The sequence below is a fragment of the Plecotus auritus genome, assembly GCF_963455305.1.
Source record: "Plecotus auritus genome assembly, chromosome: 8".
Classification (NCBI taxonomy): Eukaryota; Metazoa; Chordata; class Mammalia; order Chiroptera; family Vespertilionidae; genus Plecotus; species Plecotus auritus.
In genome coordinates this window covers 117,257,384-117,281,626 of record NC_137782.1, presented here as the reverse complement: position 1 = coordinate 117,281,626, position 24,243 = coordinate 117,257,384, and the positions used below count along the sequence as shown (strand labels likewise).

The 24,243-nt window shown below is 44.4% G+C and overlaps 1 protein-coding gene across 1 annotated transcript in view; it reads right to left on the bottom strand.

Annotated features, from left to right (window-relative positions):
- Window positions 1–24,243, bottom strand: part of MERTK (MER proto-oncogene, tyrosine kinase) — a 110,839-nt gene that overhangs the window by 21,411 nt on the left and 65,185 nt on the right. Inside the window, exons 7-10 of the mRNA XM_080685870.1 lie at window positions 22,571–22,754; window positions 15,425–15,576; window positions 5,561–5,714; window positions 3,159–3,312 (exon numbers count right to left, since the gene is read on the bottom strand). Coding sequence (XP_080541996.1) covers window positions 3,159–3,312; window positions 5,561–5,714; window positions 15,425–15,576; window positions 22,571–22,754 — 644 coding nt within the window. The remainder of the gene's footprint in view (window positions 1–3,158; window positions 3,313–5,560; window positions 5,715–15,424; window positions 15,577–22,570; window positions 22,755–24,243) is intronic.

Below are 24,243 nucleotides of genomic sequence, written 5' to 3'. Positions count from 1 at the left end.
TTTGTATGGCCCTCGAATGATGTTATAAATATCCAAATGGCCCTTGGCAAAAACAGCGTTCCCCACCCTGGGCTATAGCAACAGCAGGGGCTGATCTGACTGCCTCGGCTGTCACTGCTCCTTTCACTCTTCGAAGTGCTTTTTAAAATCAGCTTGCCATTTATCAACAACCCTGCAGGAATCGACATGATGATTATATAGAATTTATGGTTAACCTGAGGAAAAAACGATCTCTCCAACAAAACAACCCTCTCATCCATGAGCATGGTACACACTTCCCCACTTATTTTTCTTCCACATTATTGGTAAAGTCTACTAACTTTTTCCACAAAGTTCTTGCACATCTGTTGGGTTTATTCCTAAGAAGGTGATAGTTTTCATGCTGTTATGAGTGGGGTCTCATTCCAGCACTTTGTCCTTCATGTATTTTAAAACCAGAATCAAAATATTTTTACATGTCCTGTCCTAGAAAATATTTCTTCCTAAAGAAAAGCAAGAAAAGAGGGTGCCTAGGGGAGACTTCGGAAGAAGCAAAAAGCTACTGAACTTCCGAAGACTGGGAAGAGCAACACTGCTATGTGCTGTTCCTAAATGCTTGGCTAAGCCTCAGAAGGCAAAGCAGCACCCTCTGCTTCTGCGCCCACCCCTCCAGCGCCCCTCAGCTGCACGCTTAGGGGCCCCCACCAGGCCCCTGGAGCTCAGCACCACCAGGAGCTTTGGCCATCATCTCAGAGGTTCTGTCTTTACTGAGCCTACGTTTGAGGTGGTCTAAGAAAATATGTCTATGCATCCTTCTTTTTTTTAAAAAAAAAAATTTTTATTAATCTCACAGAAGAATGGAGAGGGACAGATAGAAACATCAATGATGAGAGAGATTGATGGGCTGCTCCTGTATGCCCCACACTGGGGATCGAGCCTGCAACCCGGGCATGTGCCCTGACTGGGAATCAAACCACAACCTCCTGGTTCATGGTCGATGCTCAACCACTGAGCCATGCCAGCCGGGCTATGTATCCCTCTATATCAATTATTGTTTCCTCAGCGATAGCGATAAATGCCCACTTGATGACACATACTGCACAGTGCCGCTAGTGCTTGAGGACACCAGCATCTTAGACTCAGCACCGCTCCATTAATGACTGAGTCGGAAAGCCTCAATTCAGAATCACAGCAATTAAACTGGTAATAACCTCAGAGACCATTTAGAGAGAGATAACGTGCCTGAACCAGTTTGGCTCAGTGGATAGAGCCTCGGCCTGCGGACTCAAGGGTCCCAGGTTCTATTCCAGTCAAGGGCATGTACCTTGGTTGCAGGCACATACCCAGTAGGGAGTGTGCAGGAGGCAGCTGATCGATGTTTCTCTCTCATCGATGTTTCTAACTCTCTCTCCTTCTCCCTTCCTATCTGTAAAAAATCAATAAAATATATTTTTAAAAAATAGAGATAACGCCAAGGATAAAGTAAGACTTGTTCAAGTGACAGAATGAATGTCAGACCCCGGACGTCACACCTGCAGGCTGGTGCTGCTCCTTTGGGCCTTTACATGTGCTGCTCTTTCTGGCTGAAGTGCTCTTCCCTTCTCTCATCCAATCAACACCTGCTCTTCCTTCAGTTTCTAACTCAGGTATCATCAGCTCTGCTGGGAGGTCTTTCCGGCCTTAGCACAGTCCAATCTGCTATTCTATACTCATGAAGGTCCTGTGACAGAGAACTTGCTACAGTTGCTATTTTATATTAATTTGTGTGATTGCTGCCTGGTTCCCCACTGACTGTGGGTCCCATGAAGGCAGGGGCAGCGCCTGCTTTGTTCACCACTGTACCCCAGGCTATCACAGTGCCAGCACCTAGTAGGTCTTCAATGAGCTACTCCTGCACCTTCTGCACAAGGTCTCTGCAATGAGCCCCCAGATTGTACCTAGAATCTGGGGTGTGTTTTAATCAACCCAATGCCAAGGATTTAGGTGAGATTTTGTCAGTGTCTTTAACACAATCATTCTTAGAGTTTACATACTCAAGTTATAGAGTTGCTAAGTACTGTGGGTACTTGACCACCAGGACTGAGATGGACACAGGATGGGAAGACTAGCCTCCACAGCTGAGCTCCTCCTCCATGTCCACGGGGAGTGTCAGAGCGAGTGCACGGTGCTGAGGGGGTGGGGCTGTGAGACAGGCTGCACAGTTCCCGCCCTTCCTCATCCTGTCCCACTCCAAGCTGCCCTCCGCCCTGAGTGACAAGCTGGATTTCAGGGAAAGCCAAACGCACTGCACAGGCACTGGGGGAACGAGCCCCAGAAACAACGCTGGCACACACAGCCTTGCGTTCCCTGCTGCCTCCACGTGGCTTCTCAGTGTTCTTGATATTCACCTCCTGTTTGGTTATGAAAGTCAGATTATAGGAAATAAGAAAAAGAGCTTCTTAAAAACGTGAATGTAAAATATAAAGGTTTTCTCTATTGGAAAAATAATTGATCACTACAGAAATGTGTGAAACGCAGGAAAGAAAAAAACCACAGAATCACCCACAATTACAGAATTGCTAATGCTTTGGTGAATTTCCTTCTCACATTCTTATTTGTACATACATATTCTCTTTTATTTTTGTTCGTAATTAGGGTCAGTTCAAAGGCTTCTAATAAAAGTGCTCACTTAACAGCAACTGAGCTTGAGCAGTGAAGGCCTGTTGGTGGTCTTCTCTGCGCAGACCCCACCGGGCTGGCTTTCCCTGTGGCTGCCTCTGTAGCACTGGCCTCAGTGAGGACGCTGCCCGCCCAGAGTGAGCACAGGCAGGGCTCCCAGTTTGCATACTGAGGAGGGGGCCGGCAGGACAAGCATTGTCATTTGGCATAACCATCTATCTCATCGACACCACTGAACAGAACATTTCTTTATTGCTGTTAATCCTCACCCGAGGATATTTTTTCCATTGATATTTTAGAGAGAGTGGAAGGGAAGGAGGGAGAGAGAGAGAGAGAAGCATCGATGTGAGAGCGACACATCGAATGGTTGCCTCCCGAATGCACCCCAACCAGGGCTGAGGATCGAACATGCCCTTGACTGAGAATCGAATCCACAACCCTTTGGGGCATGGGCCGGTGCTCTAACTACTGAGCAACACAGGCCAGAGCCAAACAAAACATGTTTCAACCGGGACACTTACCCAAACCTCGTCTCCTGGACTCTTTTTTTGATGGCCAGAGAAACATACAAAACCAGCCCAATCAGAATAAATCCGCAGAAGCAGCCGAGGACAATGAGCACGGGGTCTGTACTGCCAGGTGTTGGAGCTGACGAGGGGGCCAGATCCACCCAACCTGGTTAAAAAAAACAATGGAAGCAATTCAGAACACCTCTTGGGATCCGAAACACAGGAAACACTGGCTGGTAGTGGGGAAGAGCAGGTAATCGTAAGCTTTAGAACCAGTCCCTCGAGATTCCGTGACCCACAAACACAGGCAGTCCTGAGACTGTGTAGGGGTCTCAGGCATCAATGGTAACCATGTCAGCAACAAAGGTATACGGAAGTGAAAATGGTCAAATTAACATTCACCTGGTACCCTGTAACTAACACACGGGAAACATGGAGAATTAGGCACGATTACTTCTTTGTAAACACTTATCAAGAGTGGTGTGGCCTCCTTCCAGTGTGTAACTTGTGACGTGGACAGAATCTACTTTCTGTGCCTGCGCGTTGTCGCACTCCATTCTAAGTTTGGATCTGCTTCCAACAACTTATCCTTTGTGCTTTCAAGGCTGTACAGTCCATCTCAGAGTTCCTTCGTGTGAAGATCTTTGCCGGGGTACCTCCGTCTGGAACACCTCTCTCCTTTTGGGTACGATCACTTCATCCATGTGGGCAAGCTCACCTCCTCTGCGTCCCTGGCTGTGGATCTAGACTCCGTGAGCTCTTTCTTCCATAATTCCACATACGTTCAACTCAAATTTCACTGCAACTCATTTTTCCTTTCTTTACTACACTTTCATCTTTGTTCGCCAACTCTCTTTCACGAATCCATTTTTGTTAAGACGTCACGTGGGTTTGTCAGTTATGGAAGGGGGCAGCATGGTGATATGTCTTGGATGTGAGTGAATTGAATAATGCAAGTACAGTGACCAGCCACGGACAGACTCTGAGAGGTAGCATACCGGTTACTTATGTGCCTGTTACTTATGTGGATTTGTGCACTGAAGAGCCGGCAGTGAAGTGTGTTTTATGCAGGTCTCACAGTTAATATACGATGGTAACTCACATTTGAACCATATTGTTAAGGAACGGAGTTATTTCACTGAACAATGGTAACTGAAATGTATGCATATTGGAATTGTGCAAAGCAAGGACTGCCAGTATAGCAAAGCTTTTTATAATTCTGACTTTTTGTTGTTAATCCTCACCAGAGGGTATTTTTTCCATTATTCTTCAGAGAGAGTGGAAGAAAAGGAGGGAGGGAGGGAGAGAGAGAGAGAAACACTGATGCAACAGAGACACATCAACCAGCTGCCTCCCACAGGCGCCCCAACTGGGGCCAGGGAGCAAACCTGCAACCCAGGTATGTGCCCCTGACCGGGAATTGAACCCATGACCCTTCAGTGCTCGAGCTGGTTCTCTAACCACTGGAAAACACCGGCCAGGACTTCAAGTCTGACTTTTTAACCTGTGCATTTAGAATCTGAATCTTGTTGACTCGGAATTTCTACCAGGCAGATAAGCCTGGCATCCCCATCACCAGTTACTAATGGTCCCAGGTGCAGAGGTTATGGGCTGCCGGACCTGATATATGGCTCCAATTCTGCACTGAAGGGAGAGTCTATGAGAGGGTCACTGGAGGAGACCGTTGGAGACTCACCAGTCTGCTCACAAGTCCCTTTTGCTATGAGTACAAAAGCTGTGCTGGCAAGGACTTGTAAACACACAGGTCACACTGATACAGATGCCTGTGCATGGAGTTGATGACATCAGTTTAATATCAAACAACCCAGGGCCGGACACAGTCAGAACAAAGCGGGCTCCCCTCATCTGTGGAAGCAAGCACAGTGTTTAGGCCACTTGGGGTACACGTTGACACCTTGCCAAAGAACACTCCAACAACACGCAGGAGCCAGAATGCAGGGCCGGGCATTTAGCTCAGGGAGCCCAGGGCCGTCTGAGGGCAGCTTCTGCAAGAAACCCTGCATGTTGTGGACTGAGCGAGCATGAAGCCGCCTCAGGCCTGAATGGGCAGCAATGGGACAAGCAGCACTGATAAAAACAGCAAACCAACTATCAGTTCTAGAGAGCGAAGGGTTGGCCACACTGCCTTGCCAACATTCAGTCGGCACATCTCATTTAACGACATTCAGGAAACCAAGTCAAATCCTGAGCGGACTGATCCTCCTACTAAGTTAGAACCATTCGTAGTCACGTTAGTGGGAGGCCTCTCACGCTGAGGTGTGATCCTATCGCGTTTCTTTACCATGGCAAATTGGTCTCTACGTTTCAGCCTTAACCCAGCTGTCCATCCCACAGCTGGCAATCTGTGTGGCCTGGATGGACTGCTCCAGCAGCTGACGGAGCCCGGCTCTCACCATGTGCAGGGACGAATATTTTCACGGGGTCACTGAAAGGCCCGACCCCTCCTGTGGTGACGGCGGCGATCCTCACGGTGCACGTGGCATTGTGGACCTGAACAGGAATCTGAGCATGGCTGCCATCCTGGCCGACTTCCTCAGACAGCTCTTCCTGGGGACGGACAAGGAAGTAAAGGAAATGAAACACTGAGCTGCCCGGGGCACGCCGCCTGCTCCGCCACAGCTCCTCCTGCGGGAGTCCTCCCACCACATCCCAGGGGCCGTGTTTCCACAGCGTCCTTCCTCGCTTGGCCACAGCCAATGGAACCAAAGTGCAGGGAGACAGGGACACAGGGATGCAGGACGGGCTGGCAGCAACCACCATTGTGAGGGCACAGCACTTAGGGTGGCACTGCAGATGCCTCTGGAAGAGAAGGGGCATGTGGCCGATGCCCCCAGATGACAAGAGCTGGATGGCCCCAGGCCCCTCTGCAACACCACAGGACGTGCCCAGGTGCCACTGCACCTGCCCCTGCTCACCTGCCAGCCTCCCCTGAGCCAGGACAAGTGGGCTTGTTCCTGGCCACTGTAAGAATTTTGTAAAACCTCCATCTAGAAGGTTACTGACACTATTTTTTCCCTACCAGTGTGACAAATGCACAATTTGCCCAATTCTCCAAAATCTGGTTTTACTTTTATTTATTTTGTTTTAAAGCCACTGCCATGTAAATGAGTCATTTAGACATGGGGGGTGGAGGGAGGAATTATTTTTGGAAGAGTGACCAGGACTAAGTGTTTAGACAGCACTTCCCCCTTTGCTTCCAAACTTTGACTGCAATGACGTCTCTGGGGCAGGAAACTAACTGTCAGGTTTGGGCTGGCTGTTCAAATAGCAACACAGGGGTTGAAGCTCCCTTGTGTCTTCATCCCTGAATTCTGGAAATCTGATTTCACGGAGAGAGAACTGTCAGGTCACCTGGACCGCAGATGTCATGGGTCGCCAGTGAACAGAGGGGCCTGCTTTGGGGGTAACTTCATCTTCTGTTCACTCAGCCTCATGCCAGTCACTTCTAACCATCGTGCAGGGTGGAACAAGCTCAGCCCTTAAGGAGAGGACAGTCCCATCACTCGTGACCAAGTGGGGACCTGGGTCAGCGACCCAGAGACTGTTTCTAAATCTGACAGGCAGTGACCACCGGGACCCAGGAAAGCCCTCAGACAAGCAATGAAAAGGGAAAACACAGACTGAAAACGTTTGGGTTTTTTATCCCATTGGACTCTATTGCTGCAAAAAGACTTGCCATAGGTGTTTTTGTGAAGTAAACAAATGAATAATTAGCAATTTTTGAGATAACAGAACATTTTATTTATGACAAACCCATTTTTTTCTAAAATTGAAATATATTTGACGTACTATTGGGTAAATTGAAGGTGTACAACATGTTGATTTGATACATATATCTATCTAGTAATAGGATAATATGCAAGTTGGCTGGGATGCCATCCTGTAATGACCAATCAGCAGGCTGCGTCCCTACCCCCTGTGCTGGCCTGGAGACATAAGGCTTGTGTCCCTGCCCCGGCAACGGGCCTGGGACATGAGGCTCGCGTCCCCAACCCTGGCAACGGGCAAATAGCAATATTAAGATATTTCCTCTAATTAATTCCCTTTTAATGTGCACGAATTTCATGCACTGGGCCACTAGTTATTATATAATTGCCATTGTAGCCATAGTTAACACCTCTAACATGTCTCATAATTATAATTTCTTTTTAGTAGCTGGATAATTAAGATCTAGTCTCTTGGCAAACATGGTGATTATAATACAACTAGAGGCCCAGTGCACGAAATTCGTGCATGGGTACGATCCCTAGGCCTGGCCTGCGATCAGGGCCATCTTCCCTGGCTGCCCATGGCTAGCCCCGCCCCCCTGCCACCACCCACCCCCAGTTCCCCACTCGCCATTGGGTGATCAGAGCCTGCCAGCCGCGGGGAGGAACCAAGAGGTCGGCTGTTCCGCCCGCTCGCCAGCCCTGCCCTCGCTGTGGGTCGCCCTGTGTGGGGGGCAACTGGCAGGGCGGGGGCCTTGGCATGGTGCCGCCCGCATCCCTCACCATCCACCCCCAGTTCCCCATTCACCATTGGGCAATTGGAGCCTGCTGGCTGGGGAAAGGGACCAAGAGGTGGTCAGTGCACCTCATAGTGACTGGTTGAGCAGTCGTTCTGGTCGTTCTGTCATTAGGGTCCATTTGCATATTTGCCTTTTATTATGTAGGATATTGTTGTCTGTGTTCACGTACCATGCATTAGATTTGCAGGACTTATTTACTACTTGTACAAGTCAGTACCAAACCCAGTTTTGATGATGGGTTAGCTGGCCATTCTCTAATTTGTGAAGGACAGAAAATCACCACGGAGAGTAACTCCCTGGTCCAAGCCCACGGTCTTGCAGCCCTGCCCTGCGTGAGACAGGCAGGCTGCAAGGAAAATGTGTCTACTTCCGAGTTTAGCACTTGACAGCTCTTCAACGTAGAAGATCTTCTGCCTGACCAGGAACACGGGTACTTTTTGTCTACAAAGACTCAAAAACAAGACATCATGTATGAGAGAAATTAGCTCAAAATAAGAGGAAATGCATAACTGAGAAAGAATTAAATCCCTAGCCCTGGCTGGCATGGCTCAGTGGTTAGAGTGTTGGCCTGCACACTGGAGATTCTCGGGTTCAATTCCTGGTCAAAGGCACAAATCTGGGTTGCAGGATGGATCCCAACCCAGTTGGGGCATGTGCCTGAGGCAACCGATAGATGTGTCTCTCTCACATGGATGTTTCTCTATCACTCCCTCCCCCTCCTCTTCCGCTCTCTCTAAGAGTTAATGGAAAAAAATATCCTCTGGTGAGGCTTAACAAAACAAAACAAAAAATTAAACCCCAAGAAGGAGAGAAATCCTAACAACAGAATTATCCTTTTGGAAATCAAAGTACTTTGTGATACCTATTGGTTTAGGGCCTATTACTGACTATGAAAACCCAGAGAAATGACTTTTTAAAAATCTACCTATTTATCTATTTATTTTTCCATCACTATTTATCCCCTCTATGCTTCTTCCACCTCCACCCATCCCCCTTCTCCCCACCACAGCGATCACCATGCTGTTGTCCATGCTCATGAGTTCCCTCTTTTTTCTTTCTTTTTTACTCAATTCCTCCACCCACCCCAACACTCCAACCCCCAGAGCTGTCAGTCTTTTCTCTATCTATGAGTCTGTCTCTGTTTTTTGTTTGTTTGTTTATTTTGTCCATTAAACTCCACATGAGTGAAATCATACGACTCTTCTTTCTTTGACTGGCTTATTTCACTTAGCATCATGTTCTCCAGGTCCATCCATGCTGTTGCAAAGGGTAAAATTTTCTTCAGAGGAGTGACTTTTTCATTTCCACCTCCTGTCCCTTAAATGAGTAAAGAGCTAATGATCCATGTAAAGTGCTTGGAATGGCGGCTGCCTGGTAACCTCCAATATAGTTTTAAAATATTACTGTTTTTAAAAAGTGATGTCACTTATTCATTGTTTTAATGCCAAGTGTATAAAGAGGGGCATGACCATATCCATATCCTCCAGTATTTCAATTTTGATGTTTAAAGCAGACAGAGAAACCCATTTGAAATCCCACACAGGCAGGAGCCACCCTGTGTGCAAGATCCCCCTCAGTGGTGCCGACTGCAGAAGGTGGGGCCATGTTCCTGGCACGAGTTGGTCTGGTCACGGGCACAGGCTGTGCAGACTGCATAGTTCTCATTAATGACCTTTCACTTCTCACCAACACACGCCCGTATCCTTAAGGACTTAAAATATAAGAGGGTTTTCAGGAAATGAAATCGAAAGTATAGTACAACATTGATTACAACTTTACTGGCCGATAAAACCCGTGGACCTGGCCTGATGGGGAATGTAAGAGCATGTCTTCTGAAACAGGATGTCTTTTGTGTGTTACGTGGGCATTAGCTCATCAGCGCGACCGTAGTAGTGCTTGTATTCAGTTATCAAAAGACTTTAATATGTTCTACTCTGTGAGAAGGCACAACCCTATCTTTGTAACTCTATTTGAGAATATGGCCCTTTTTATTGCCTCAAAGAACTGTACCATTCAGTGGGGCAAGGATTAGCAGATAAAGCTTCTGTCGTGCTACAACAACAAAGGTAGTTTGTTCAAAAGGGTTCAAATTCACAGGCATCAATGCAAAACTCTCACCTTCAAATGCGTCCTGTCCTTACTTCTTTCTGCTAAGAGGCCACACTATGGAATTTGAACAAGACACTGAAGTATGAAGAAAACCAAGGGCATCTGGGAAAGAGCAGTGAGGCTCTGAAAAATACAGTCTTTGGAGTCAGCCAGACCTGGGTTCTGATCCCAGTGCTACCAACCCTGAGCTTTGAAAGTTACTCAACATCTCTGAGCTCCAATTTCCTCAAATGAACATTGAGAAGAGGAGTATCTTCCTCAACATGTTTTTGCAAGAGCTAAGTGAGTTCCTTCGTGGAAAACACTTAGCACGTGATCTGGCACAAAGGCTATTTCTTAATTCCTATACCATGTCCCACAAGGTGCTGTATTTGTTCTTCTTTCCATATATATATCCTTCTCACAGAAATGACCTTGTAGTATCTCTCAGGGCTGTCCTGTATCATTCAAGGCTGTCCTATTCCCCAAACTGTAACATTCATCTGACACATAGTTGGTTTCTCCTCTAGGCAAAATGCACACCCTTGATGGATCCTTGATTAAAGTGTTTGAGACCTCTATCTGGCTTAACAAGAACCATGCCTATTCCTCATATCTAAAAATGACACCAGTTCAAATGCTCTTCCCTCCTTTGACAGTGAGTGAGAGGGAGGATGGAGGGAAGGAAGAGGGAGGGCACTTGCCTACACCCAGGAACGCAGCATGTCAGGAGGCAGAGTTCTAGGCCAGTGAAGGAATCCTCCAACACAGTGGGGCTTTCCTGGGGCTTTGAAGAAGTTGGTTCTCCATAATAATCTGCCATGAAACTTCCCTCCGATCTATACCTTTACCCTTCCAACCACAGCAAAACCAGCATTAGAGCCACAATCCCCCAACAGTGAGCTCTATAAGAATGACATGGATCAAATTGAGTGCCTAACATCGGGGCAATTCCCACATCAAAGTTAAACATATCTCTTCACTGCAGAACATCAGAGAGCCTTGAACTTGCCAGTAGACACTTGGCTCTTCAAGAAAGGACATAATATGTAATATTTTATAAACTGATTTACTCACTGAATTCTTTTCTCATGGAAGGTCTACTGATACCTTATGTGAATGAGAATGAGATAAGAAACACTAGTCCACACTCATCAAAGACTTTCCCATTCACCTTCAAGCCCAGTACAAGTAGCAGCCATCTGCAGATTAGCTCATGCCAGTGCCCGTGGCAGGACACAGGCAGCGGCTGACCTTGTCCTGCATAACCAGGGAGGCCCTAGACCCAGCACACCGTTTGGACAGCTTCAGATCACATCAAAGCACCTCCTAACCACCTCCACAAGCAACACACTCAAGAGACAAGCTCAGCAGGCACCCAAGTCCCTGTGAAGTAAGTCCTGCTTGATGGCATGGGCCCCTGCATGGCTGATCCTCCACTGTGGTTACAGCCAGTCCTTGCAGCCAATCGGCCAGAGAGTAAATCCCTCCCATTGATGTGTCAAGCAATTAATGCTCAACTATAATAGGAAGGTGTATAGCCCACACGGGGGGTGCACCTGGGGTGCTCAGCTCGATTAATCATGGGAGCTGTGCCACAGGACCCTACAGGACACCTACTATGTAAGGCCACTCTACCAAGCCTGGGAGACACAGCAGCTTTACCTAATACACAGAAACAAACACAGAGAGACTGCCAAAGTGAGGAGACAAAGAAACATCTCAAAAGAAAGAACAGAACAAAACTCTAGAAAAAGAAGTAAACAAAATGGAGACAAGCAATTTACCAGATGCAGAGCTTAAAATACTGGTTATAAGGTTGCTCAATGAACTTAGAGGAAGAATAGATGAATTTAGTGAGAACTTCAACAAAGAGAGAGGAACATAAAAACAGAACTAGAAAACATAATGAGTCGTAAATGAAGAATATGCTAATAGAAATGAAGACTACATTACAGGGAGTCAGCAGAGGAGTAGATGAAGTAGAGGATCAAGTCAGAGATTTGGAAGATAAGGAAGCAGAAAACACCCTATCAGAACAGCAAGAAAAAACTAATAATCCAAATATATGAGGATAGTATAAGGAGCCTCTGAGACAACTTCAAGTGTGCCATTATTCATGGGGGTGCCAGAAGGAGAAGAAAGAGAGCAAGGAATTAAAAACCTACCAGTATGTGAAAAAAATAATGGAAAACTTCCCTAACCTGGTGAAGGAAATAGACATAAAAGTCCAGGAGAGATGAAGTCTAACTCTTGCCCCTTAGAAATTAAGGGTATTTGAGAAATAGAGACGAAGGATGCATCGGTCAGGCTCCTCCCAGGGTTGGCTGATCTTTTATTTTATTTGCCTCCTGTTGCAGCTCATGAGCTGGAAGCTCAGCTGCATCAGAGGATTTGTCTAAAGTAAAGTGAACCACAGACCCTTCTGTTGTCACAAGACCATCACAATGCACAACGTACAGCAGGATTTCAATGCAAGTGACCTTCTCACTGGGATGACCCAGCATCTGGAAGGAGGTAATGATTGGAAAGGTCACAGCCCTAACTGGCAGCACTGTTCTCACTGCAGAGGGGATGATCTGGGCAAAGGGGAAAAGAACGCACAGCCCAGTTGAGTGTTAGTGGCAGTGAGTGCATTAAGCTCCATGCTGTGTCACCCATAGGGCTTTCAGCACTCCTGCCCCTTCAGCTCGAGTCCCCCACTAAAGAAGGAGCTATCAGCCCAACTGGCATGGCTCAGTGGTTGAGCATCGACCTATGAACTAGGAGGTCATGGTTCGATTTCCAGCTGGGCACATGCCGGGGTTGCAGGCTCAACCCCCAGTAGGGGACATGCATGAGGCAGCCAATCATTGATTCTCTCTCATCATTGATGTTTATATCTCTCTCCCTCTCTTTTCCTCTGTAATCAACAACAATAATAATAAATAATAAAGAAGCTATCATCCACGCCAGAGGAGGGAAAAAAAGGACCTGCCCGTAAATGTCTGCCAATGATCACTATCTTCTGCCAACCAAGAAAGAAAAAATTCCCATTGACTCAAAACAAAATGATTGTGCCTTCATGTACTATCTTAAGAATTGAGCTTTGTGAAAAGGAGATTTTTCTCTAAGATTTGATGCCCCTGTCCCAGCCAGGGTGCAAATGCAATAATCCACAGGCACCTTGCACATGCTCTGGGACAAAAGACCAGGAAATGCAAAGCTCCTTCTCTTGTGGCTGCAACTCTAGTGCAGGGTTTGACTGGTACAAGTAACAGCCTGCAGTCATTTACTATGAGACATGAGAAATCATGGACTCTTAAGTCCTCTTCTTTCCGTATCCTCTACTTCAATCACCTATTACATCCAACAGTCTGCTTCCTGGTAGGTAAACTGAGGCAACAAAAGAAAAAGAACAAGTCTCAACTATCCTATTGGAAAATAGCAGTTTTGGTAAAAGTTGGATGATGTGAGATTGAAAATGACTGAAATGAGCTCAGACATCATTTGTGGGCGCAGCTGTTCCCCATCCCTCTCTCCTGCCAAGAAGCTGTTACTTTCATGTGATGCCCTGTACAAATGCCACAGGGATGCCAAAAATCTGACCCGTCACCGGGTTACATCCATCGGGAATGTGAAACACAAAACAAGGAGGCTCTTCGTGATGGTGGTAAAGATAGTCCTGGTGGTGAACCCAGTGCAGCGTCTACCCCGTCACAAAGGAGTACGAGTGACCTCAGCCCTCTCCCTCTCCCAAGTGAGGAGGGGGCCTGTCTGGGACCTGAGCCCCACGGCCCCCCAGGCCTCATCACTCAGCTGCATCCCCCACACTTCTGACTTTGGTCAAGTATTCTCAACACAGCTGTGATCTTTATACCTCACAGTAACCAAGTCAGGATGTCTCTCTGGCTCGACTGGAGTCACGCCTAAAAAACTCACTCCCACTGGAAGGGCACTGGCTGGAGCTTAGGGAGCAGTCACAGTTTCTCACGTAGACCCTCTGCCTTTTTTTGCTATTATGCAACGAAACTATTATCTACACCAGACAGTGCTTACTGAACTACGAAGGGTCTTGCCATCCTTGTCGATAAGGCAGGAACTATTTGACATTCTGACATCTCCACGTATCCCCCAGTTCCCAGCACAGACTAATATTCAATCAACACTCATGACAATTCTGATGGTTAATTTTATGTGCTAATGGTACCCAGATCCATGGTCAAATACAGATATGTTGTCAAATACTCAGCTGGATGTTGCTATGAAGGTATTTTTAGATGAGGTTAGTATTTAAATCAGGAGCTTAGGGAGAGCAATCAAGGGTGCCTTCAGGGTGAAGGGTGCCCTGCTCCACCCTGGCCCTCCTTTCCCAGCCAGTGTGTCCCTCCCCAGTCACACTGCTGGGCGGTGCGGGCTCTTCTCCACGTTCTCAGTGAGCAGCAGGAGAAGCTGCTGAGTGACCTGCCAGTTGGCAGTATGCTCTGGTGGAAAGAGGCAGATCTGAAGGTTACTTTTAACAAATTCAATTTTCTTATATGTAAAAGAGTACTAGTCCTATCAGCCATCTTCGTAACATACAACTCTCAAACTGGATTCCTAAGTTCAAGGTTCTCATTGGCTCCCTTGCCATCTGCCAAAGTCTATCAGACACCTTGGCCAATGTCCAGGGCCCTGCACACATGGCCAGGACTCCTGGTCCAGCTTCCCCTCACACCACACCCCTGAAAATATTCATGTTTCAGGGCCTTGAGTGAGTCATGATCCCCCAAAGCTGTCACATTATGCCTCATCTCACGTGATCTTTCTCCATCTGGAACTCCTTCATCGTCACATGTCAAGATTATTCCAAGCCCACCTTTACTGGCGAGGCATATGCACTGTCCCAAGCATCCTTGCTGAGGAGGCCAAACTGAAAGGCCAATCACCCCTGACCCTGAGCCACACTGGGGTTGGTCACGTAGGCAGTGAAGTCGGTCAAGGTGGCCGCAGCGAGACCACCATGCACCTGCAGAGAGCATCGGCTGTTTGTTCTCACTGCTCAGTGTGCCGAGCTCTTGACTGGAGGATGCTTAGTGGCACAGCTCCACGGAGCTTGGGGACAGGGAACCCGTGCCACCAGGCTGATGCTCCAGCTCTCTGCTGTGCTGTGCCAACTGCTTTGCTCTGGTCGGTTGAGAATTGTGTCTGATTTCGCTTCTATGGAGCTGTGTCAAGACGGCCTGTTGCTTGCTGAGCCCTCTCCTTCAGAGTCAGGTTACCCTTTGCTATTTTCTAGGTGGCTGGGTTCTTCCCTGGCAGTCTTCTTCAGAAAAGTGTCCCTGGAATTTCAAGAGGCTATAAATGGCTGGCCTGCTAAGCCCTGTATCTTCTCAACCGTCTGCTGTGGTTACCTGGGTAGTTTCCACGACTTCCTACAAGAGCCACACTCCCTGAAGGTAAGAATCAGGTGAGTTCTACACATAAGTACTCAATAAATGAATGAATTGATGAATGAGGAAAGGCCCAAAGATGTAACTTTCAGTAACCTCCAATTTTTATGACACTCTTCATAACCCACTAAAAAGTGCCTTGTCTAACTCAGTAACACCTGGCCTTCTCACAGCAAAACGAAAGCGTCTAAAACAGTTCTAAACCAGCGAATCCGAGGAGACAAGCGCGCTCTGCCAGCGCTCAGACTTACGGAAGCATCCGCACTGTGCCACACGTGAGATATCCTGTAGCCCACCAGGTCCCCATCCTGCCGCTCAATTGGAGGCTCGATCCATCTGACGTCCACTTTGTTACTAGATTCATTCAGAAACACAGTGACGTTCAAAGGTGATACCGATGGGGCTAAAAAGGACAAGGAGAGAAGGATGAAGAACCAGAAAGAAAAGCACACAGATACTCATTCCCTTTTTGGTTTCTGAATGTTCGATGTTCGAATGTTCTAGGAAAGCACTCAAATGAGACAGAGACAAAGAGCAGATTTCCACCCTCTTCTCCATGAAGGACCATTGCGATAGTACATGAGTTTAAAAAGTCAGCACTTTCCAAACTGAAAGAATATGGAAGAGGAAGGCAGGGAAGATGGCGAGTGGCGCTCAAGGACTCTGCCAGGAGAAGCAAAGCAGACACACTTGAACTGGGTTCTCCAACAGAAGCCAGTGGGGCAGAAGGTCAACCGACCGACTGGAGATCAGGTCCGGTCCGAGAGACGTACAGGGCAGGGAACTCGGCACAGCTGCAGTGACCGATGGGCTGAACAGAACTAACCAATCAGGAAATTACTTTATGTGTCAGACACTTCATTATTGGAGGTCAGAGGGTCAGATGTTAATTACTGGGGTAGGTGTAAAATGTAGCACTTAGCATTGGTCTTCATTCTCTGTTTCACAGTAAATTCTACTAAGTCATACAACCACTTTATACCCAAAATGTCTGTTATCTCTCACAAGGACACAGGATAATAAAAGTTAAAGCACTTTGGAATAGAAAGTGTGTGTGTGTGTGTGTGTGTGTGTGTGTACAAAATAATTTGGGGAAAAGGTCAAGATCATTACTATATTCTTTTTTTGGAAGGGAAGAGCTTGGCTCTATCTATTAAAACTGAAAATATGTTCTTTGACCAAGTATTTTAATCTACAAAAATTCTCCTGTAGATAGTATTATATTCATTGAAACAAAATAGAAACAAAAAGGAATAAATATAATGCTAATTGTGATATAAGAAATTTTGATACATTTTCCAATGGAATCTGGTCAGCAAAAACCAATTAGGTAGAGCACGTGTATTGATATGAAAAAATATCTAGTGGAGGTAAAGATCAAATTGCCAACAAGTATGCATTACTGATCCATTTTAGAAATTTAAAAAGTGTTTTATTTAGAGAGAAAGTATAAAGACAATTGGAATACTATAGACCAAAACTGCCTGTACTAGTACCTAGGGGAGATTAAATAATATATTTCTGATACACCTGAAAACAAAAGGGTACTGTAACCTTCCTCGCCTCTGCTGAATCCAGGAGCAGTTAGAAGGAATTTCAGCACAGGACATGTCATACAGCTGAGCTGTGCCTAGGAAATGAATCACATATTTCCAAATCTGCTGTAGGATTTATGGATAAACATGGCCCACTCAACATACATGTCTTTATACCTGCTCCCTCCAAAGGAAGGAATTTAAAACAGTATAAACTCATAAGGTAAAGAGAAGTCAACAGTAGAAGAGAAATCTTAACATATATTGGACAGATGAAAAAGAAACGAAGAAGGTATAATGAACTCAGCAAGCTGATCCTCCCAAAAGCACCTGGAGAGAGGTTCAGAAGCAGTGGGCCCAGGTACTAAAACTGGAAGACTGAAAGTTTGATTAGGAAGAACTTAGCCCTTGATAGCTCTCCAGGGGTGGGCAAACTTTTTGACTCGAGGGCCACAATGGGTTCTTAAATTGGACCGGAGTGCCGGAACAAAAGCATGGATGGAGTGTTTGTGTGAACTAATATAAATTCAAAGTAAAGGAGCGGAGGGGAGAGCAAGAGAACCGGATAGAACAGCCGGATCCGGCCCGCGGGCCGTAGTTTGCCCAAGGCTGCAACCTATTCCCACACATCTGGCAGGAACTCCCCTCAAATCCCACAGAAGACAGGATACCTTATTCTATGAACTGAAGAGCCTCTGGACTAGGGGCACCCGTAGAATGAAGGCACCATGAGAGGTCAGACTGACAAGTGGGGAAAAATAAGTGAAAGTCTGTGCCCTGAATGAGAAGACGCCACCTCACCTGGCTGCTAGAACATTGGCAGCCATGTTTCTATTCATGAGGCAGCAAACAGGAGACTTCTTTTCTAGAGAAAGTGAGCAGTCCCAGAGGATAGAAAAGCAATATTGATACTTGGGAGTATGCTAACCTAAACACTTAAGGTCACTGACCAATCACCTGACAGAGACGTCTACAAACCCCACCTACACTTACAGTGTCCAATCAAATTGCTGGTTCTCTACTCTTAGAAGGAGTGGACACTGGGGGATCAGGAAAGGTCAGGGAAGCCTCCTTCATGAATGTCCAGGACAAAACAACACACAGGACAGAGAGCGCAGAAGAGATAAAGCCATTATAGGGGACTAGAGAAAACTACAACAAACAACCTGATAATTAACATGCCCAAAGATAGGTAAAGGCTGGCATACTTGAGAACTGAAAAAAAGAATTGTCAATGAAATAGAAAGCTCTATTAGTAACATAAGAAAAAAATTAAATGTTTAATAGAAGAATTAGAAGAGAAATCAAGTAAACTTCCATGACTAAAAATTAAAGAAAAAAGGTCAACCTGAGAAAAGAAAATTAAGGAAGCAAAGAGGTCCAACAACTATCTAATACAATTTCTGGTCAGAAAAATAGGAGAACATTTTCAAAGAAAAAAATGTATAAGAAAAAGTCTCAAGCCTGGCCAATGTGGCTAAGTGGTTGAGCTTTTATCTATGAACCAGGAGGCCACAGTTCGATTCCCGATCAGGGCACTAGCCCGGGTTCCGGGTTCAATCCCCAGTGGGGGCCGTGCAGGAGGCAGCCAATCAATGATTCTCTCTCATTATTGATGTTTCTCTCTCTCTCCCTCTGCCTTCCTCTCTGAAATCAATAAAAATATATATATTTTTAAAGTCTCAAAACCAAAGCACTTGCATTTCTAGATCAAAAGAACCACTGATGGTGGCTGACAAATAAATGATGATAGCAAACAAATTCCACATCACAGCACCATGATTAGAGAAAGTATTTTAAAAATCAAACTAAACAGTTCAAATAGAAAAATTAAGTATCAGAATTCTCCATAACGACTCATGAAGCTAAAAACAATGCAGATATACTTTTTAAATTTTGAGGAAAAATAATTTACAACAAATAATTCTATATTAGGAAAAATTATCAATCCAGTATGACATGAAGACATGCAAGTTCCCATAGTTTTAATATTTTACATACTCTCCCTGGAGCTAATGGATAATGTGCTCCGTGAAAATGAGGGAGTAAACCAAGAAAGACAAATGCCTAAGAGAAAGCTGTGGATTCTCTGGATGGAGACAGGAAAAGAAATACATAAAAGAATTAAAGATAACAGTGCCTGGGTCTCACTCAGGGCTAGGAATACTGTCTATTCTCAGCTATCAGACTGGAAAATCTAATGGTACCAGGATCACTAGGCAGAGTACACATAATCGTCTTGTCTCAAGAGTCGTTAGTAATTGACTGAGCACTGTTCCTGTCCTGCCTCACAAATTTTAAAAGATCCAAGAGGATCAATCTTTTCCCAATACATTAACAATGTCCCAAAACAAAGCTCAATACTTATAGGAATACAGAAATATCTAGCATTCCATAAGGTTAAATAAAATCACCATGTTGGGAATGCAATCAAAGACTACCAGCTACACAAAGAAATTGCAAAGTCTTCTACATAGCAGGAATATAAATAAATCAAAACTTTCCCAGAAATAACATAGATATTAGAATTATCAAGGACATTAAAACAGTGATAACTGCATTCCATATGGTCCAAAAGTTAAGTAGAAACATGAAAAATACAAATAAAATACAAAAATTATAATGTGAGTAATGAAATATACACTAGATAAAATTAATGGCAGATTAGATACTGCACAATAAAAGACCAGTAAGCCTGAAAATACAATAGAAACCATCCAAAAAAAACCCAACAACAACAACAAAAAAAACACACACATAGAAAAGCAGGGGGGAAAACTAACAGAATATCATGAGTTATGAGGCAACTTCAAGTGATCGAATACACATGTAATTGAGTCCTCTAAGAAGAGAGGTGGAATAAAAAAAAATTTGAAAAAGTAATGGTTAAAATGTTTTCAAATTGGATGCAAACCAAAAACATATAGATCTAAGAAATTCAATGAACCCCAAGCACAAGTAAAAAAAATTACACCAAAGCACACCACAATTAAATTGTTCAAAGTCAACGATGAAGGGGAAACCGGAGACAAAATACATGCAGATACATTACATACAGAGGAACAAATAAAGATTGTAGATTTCTTATCAGAAATAACTCAAGAAAGAAGACAGTGACATAACATTTTTAAAGTACTGAAAGTAAAAATATGTGAACCTAGACTTCTATATCTAATAAAACTATCTTTCAGAAAGGCAAAGTAAATATATCAAAAAGTAAAAATATTTTTCTCAGACATACAGAAGCTCGATTTCTCACCAGATATGTACTACAAGAAATGATGAAGGACTTTAAGATGGAAAATGATACTGAATGAAAATGGGACCTACATAAAAAAATGAATAAAATTAGAAATGGTTACTTTGTGGATAGTTATATATTTTTTATAATTATGTAAGTCACCCTAATTACTGATTGTTTGAACAAAAAATGTAACAATGTAGCATGAACTTATAACATATTTTGTAAAAGTAAGATAACAACAATAGTGCAAATATCAGAGAAGCAAATGGAAGTATTCTATTTGAAGGTCCAACATGATCCATGAAGGGGTATAACATCACTTGATGGTAAACGGTGGTAAGTTAAACATTAACCCTAAAGCAACCACACACACAAAAACAGAAAACAAGAGTTATAGCTAATAAGCAAACAAAAGAGAGAAAACAGAATAAAAATATTCAATTAACCCAAAAGAAGAAAAGGAGGGCTACAGACAGAAAAATAAAAACATGAGATTTAAACTCAACCTTTAAACCTAGAGTTTAAAGATGTAAATGAAATTTGCTGTAAGCAAGATAATATAAATAATCACATTACATTTTTGTAGAGAGCCCCCTGGGAAGGCATATGGGCATTCTTTAAATTATTGTCAGCTGAATCCAAGGCAACAGGCAGAGCCGCGTCTTGGATACACATTTACCAAAAAGGCAGATGTGTTATCAGCACTGACTCTTACCTTTGCCCAGGTGTCAGGAGTGGGCTTTGGTATGTAAATCCAGTCTAGCACCAGGAATGAGGGAATGAATAGGACCTGGGTCCACCCAAGCTCCTTTGATCCTAAGCTTTTGGTGAAACCCCTGGTATTTGGAATATAAATAAACACGCTGCCTCGGCTCTGGGTCGACTGTCTCTCCAGCAGAAGAGGGCAGCGGTCCCACCTGGTTCCCAGTTTTTTTCCTTCCATTTTGTGTCTTGTCTCTTTCTTTTATTTCTCAATCCCCAGCCGCCCCTACTCAGAACTGGTTCATCTCTCTTTCCGTGCTGGATGCGGAAAAGAGAGATCCTGCCACACATTTTAATTAGTTAAATATCCCCAATTTAAATGCAGATATTTGAATAAATTAAAAAGCAAAACCAAAGTTTATACTCCCTAAAGGAAGAACTGCATACTGAAATAGATAAATCCACAAGTATAACTGCAGATATCAACGCTTCTTTCTAAATAATGGATAGAAGTAGGTACCATTTGAAAAACATGATCAATCAACTTCAGCAAGCTGATATTTATAGAATACTAGAGGCCCGATGCACGAAGATTCATGCAAGAATGGGCCTTCTTTCCCCTGGCTGCCGGCACCGCCTTCGCTCTGGCCGGAGCGGCCTTTCTGCTCCAGCCCAGAGCCGCCTTTCCGCCTTACCATGCTGCCCAGAGGCCCGGAGCAGCTGGGGTGTTCCGCCCCACCCCCTGGCCACTCGGCGCCTGTGTATGCAAATTAACCTGCCATCTTTGTTTGGTTAATTTGCATACTCACTCCTGATTGGCTGGTGGGCATCATGAAGGTACGGTCAGTTAGCATGTTACTCTTTTATTAGTGTAGATGCCATCTAATAAAAAGCAGAATACACATTCTCTTCAAGTGCACACCAAACATTGATCAAGATAGACCATATTATGGACCATAAAACAAGTCTCAATGAATTTAAAAGGGTTCAAGTGATACAGATTATGTTCTCTGTCCCCAACAGAATGAAATTAGAAATCAGCACACTGATCTCCAGAAACCCCCCAAATACCCAAATATTTGGAAACTAAGTTATACACCTAACTAAGGGGTCAAAGAAGAAATCAGAAAGTATTTTGAACTCAATGAAAGTGTAACACAGCATATAAAAACTGTTCTCAAAGGTTTTTCTTCCTCATTTGAGAAAAGGAGGTATTTCACAATTTTGGCACTAGAGTTTCATTTGTGCAAGGATTAAGCCCTAACAATGTCTGATTTGGACTTGTTGCTCTGTCTGTATTAAGACTAGACCACTGGGTGTATAAGGCTGGAGTTAAGGGCACATAAGAGGTTCTGAGTGATCTAGAGCTCTAATTGGGAAAGGATGAAAATTGTGTGACTCGAATTTAACAGAATTCACTACTTATTCATAGGAAAGGAAAAAAATCTCAGAATTCGATAGCACACAGAAAATTCTTTGAAGTTTAAAGATGTAATGAGTAAGATAACAGAGGTAACAGTATCTACTCCCTAGGGCTCCTATGAGGATCGAATGAATAATGCATGTAAGGCATCTAATATGGTCCCTGGCACATAGGGTTTGGTGAACATTAGCCTTCTTTAAATTCATTAGTTTTCTTGAGTTTGATACTATGAGTAGTAACACTTTATATTACTATATTTTAATTAACAATAATATATGCTATAAAGAGTGTGCTGCTATTACCTTTTTATGCAAAAGAGAATATTACATATATGTAGTTTATAAGTTTCTTTCCCATTTTCACTGGCCACCTCCATAAAATTCTCCTCCAGAGACAAAGACCCAAGAAAGCAAAATTTAAACTCTAAATCAGGCCACTGGGAAGGACTTAATCACATGCCATTAGAAGTAATATTCTGAACACCAGGAATTACCTTTTTCGGTCGTGCTGGCCAGGATCCAAGGGCTCTGGGTGGACCAGCCAATCTCATTCCTGCAGGACACGCTGATGCTGTAGTTAGCCAGAGCTTGCAGCTGCTCGACTTGATACAGAGGTGGAGAAGCAGAGGTGTTAAAATTCATGACGGAGCCATTACTCAGAGGATCCACTTCCTTGACCTAAACGAAAAGTGAAGACGTGGACCGGGCATTAGTAAAGTGGCGGGAATGTCAGACGTGGGGCTCTCAGGCATCCTGTGCACGTGGCCCTCCCTCTCCATGGAGGGAAGTACCTGCTTCCTTCCGGGCCACACACCAGCATTACTGAGTGTTACTCATGCTGCCGGAGCAACAATTGAGGACCTGAGGAAAAGGCCTAAAATAAGCGTTCTCGTTGTGGTAGGCGACAGAGCAAATGATTACCGGTATATTACAATTATTATAACACATTATAAAACAGCCCCTCCTCTCTCAGAACCACCTCAAGTCTCAATTTCTTTCAGTTGTTTCACAGGATATGCAACAAAGTCAACTGACACAGGGTGGTAAAGCCTAACATATAGGGTGTCCCCAAAAATGTACAGACAGTGCCCTAACCGGTTTGGCTTAGTGGATAGAGCGTCAGCCTGCGGACTGAAGGGTCCCAGGTTCCAGTCAAGGGCATGTACCTTGGTTGTGGGCACATCCCCAGTAGGGGGTGTGGAGGAGGCATCTGATCTATGTTTCTCCCTCATCGATGTTTCTAACTCTCTATCCCTCTCCCTTCCTCTCTGTAAAAATATCAATAAAATATATTTTTTAAAAAAGTACAGACAGTGAATAATAATAAAGGCGATGTTTATTAAAATACATTTCATTTTCAAAATTGAGCTATCCGTTGTGTATATACATTTTTGTGGGGACACCCTGTACTTACTATCTAGACTTTTAAAGAAAACCTTTCCCAAATCCTACTTTAGAAGGTGGGATACTGGATTTTGTTTTAATCTGCTTTTCTTTTCATTGTGCAACCTGAGGACCCTCTGCTCTTCCTTGAAGAACATTTTAGTGTTGTCCATTGTTCTTAATTTTTTAAAAAGTTTTTTTCTTGATTTTTAGAGAGAACAGAAGGGAGAGAAACATCAATGTGAGAGTGAAACATCAATCAGCTGCCTCCTGCACGGCCCCTACTGGGGGAATGAGCTTGCCACTCAGGCATGTGCCCTGACCAGGAACCAAACCAGCAACCTTTCAGTGCATGGGACGACGATGCCCAACCAACTGGCCACACTTGCCAGGACACGTTTTCCATTATTCCCCCCTCTCATTACACTCCAATATAAATTCATTCCCAAAGCATACACAGATAATTCAGATTTTATGACATTTTTTAGTGGGGAGACATAGGAAAGGGTCATTTGCACCTCACCCAACCAACTTTTCTCTAAAGCTCTTTAAAACATCAGCTCTTTCTCTGAGTTCCTTCTCTTCATCCTTCATAAATCCCACCGGTCTCTCCACATCCCTCTCCAGGCGTCCTCTGTACGCACAGGCAGGAGAGGGGATTCCCACCAAAAACCTCCCACTTGTCCAGTAAGCACACCTCCTGTCTGTGAGTGAGGGTGTGGGAGATTGGGTATCTTTTCACTGCACACTTTTCAAAACTTCTATGATATGGAGTACTTATAAA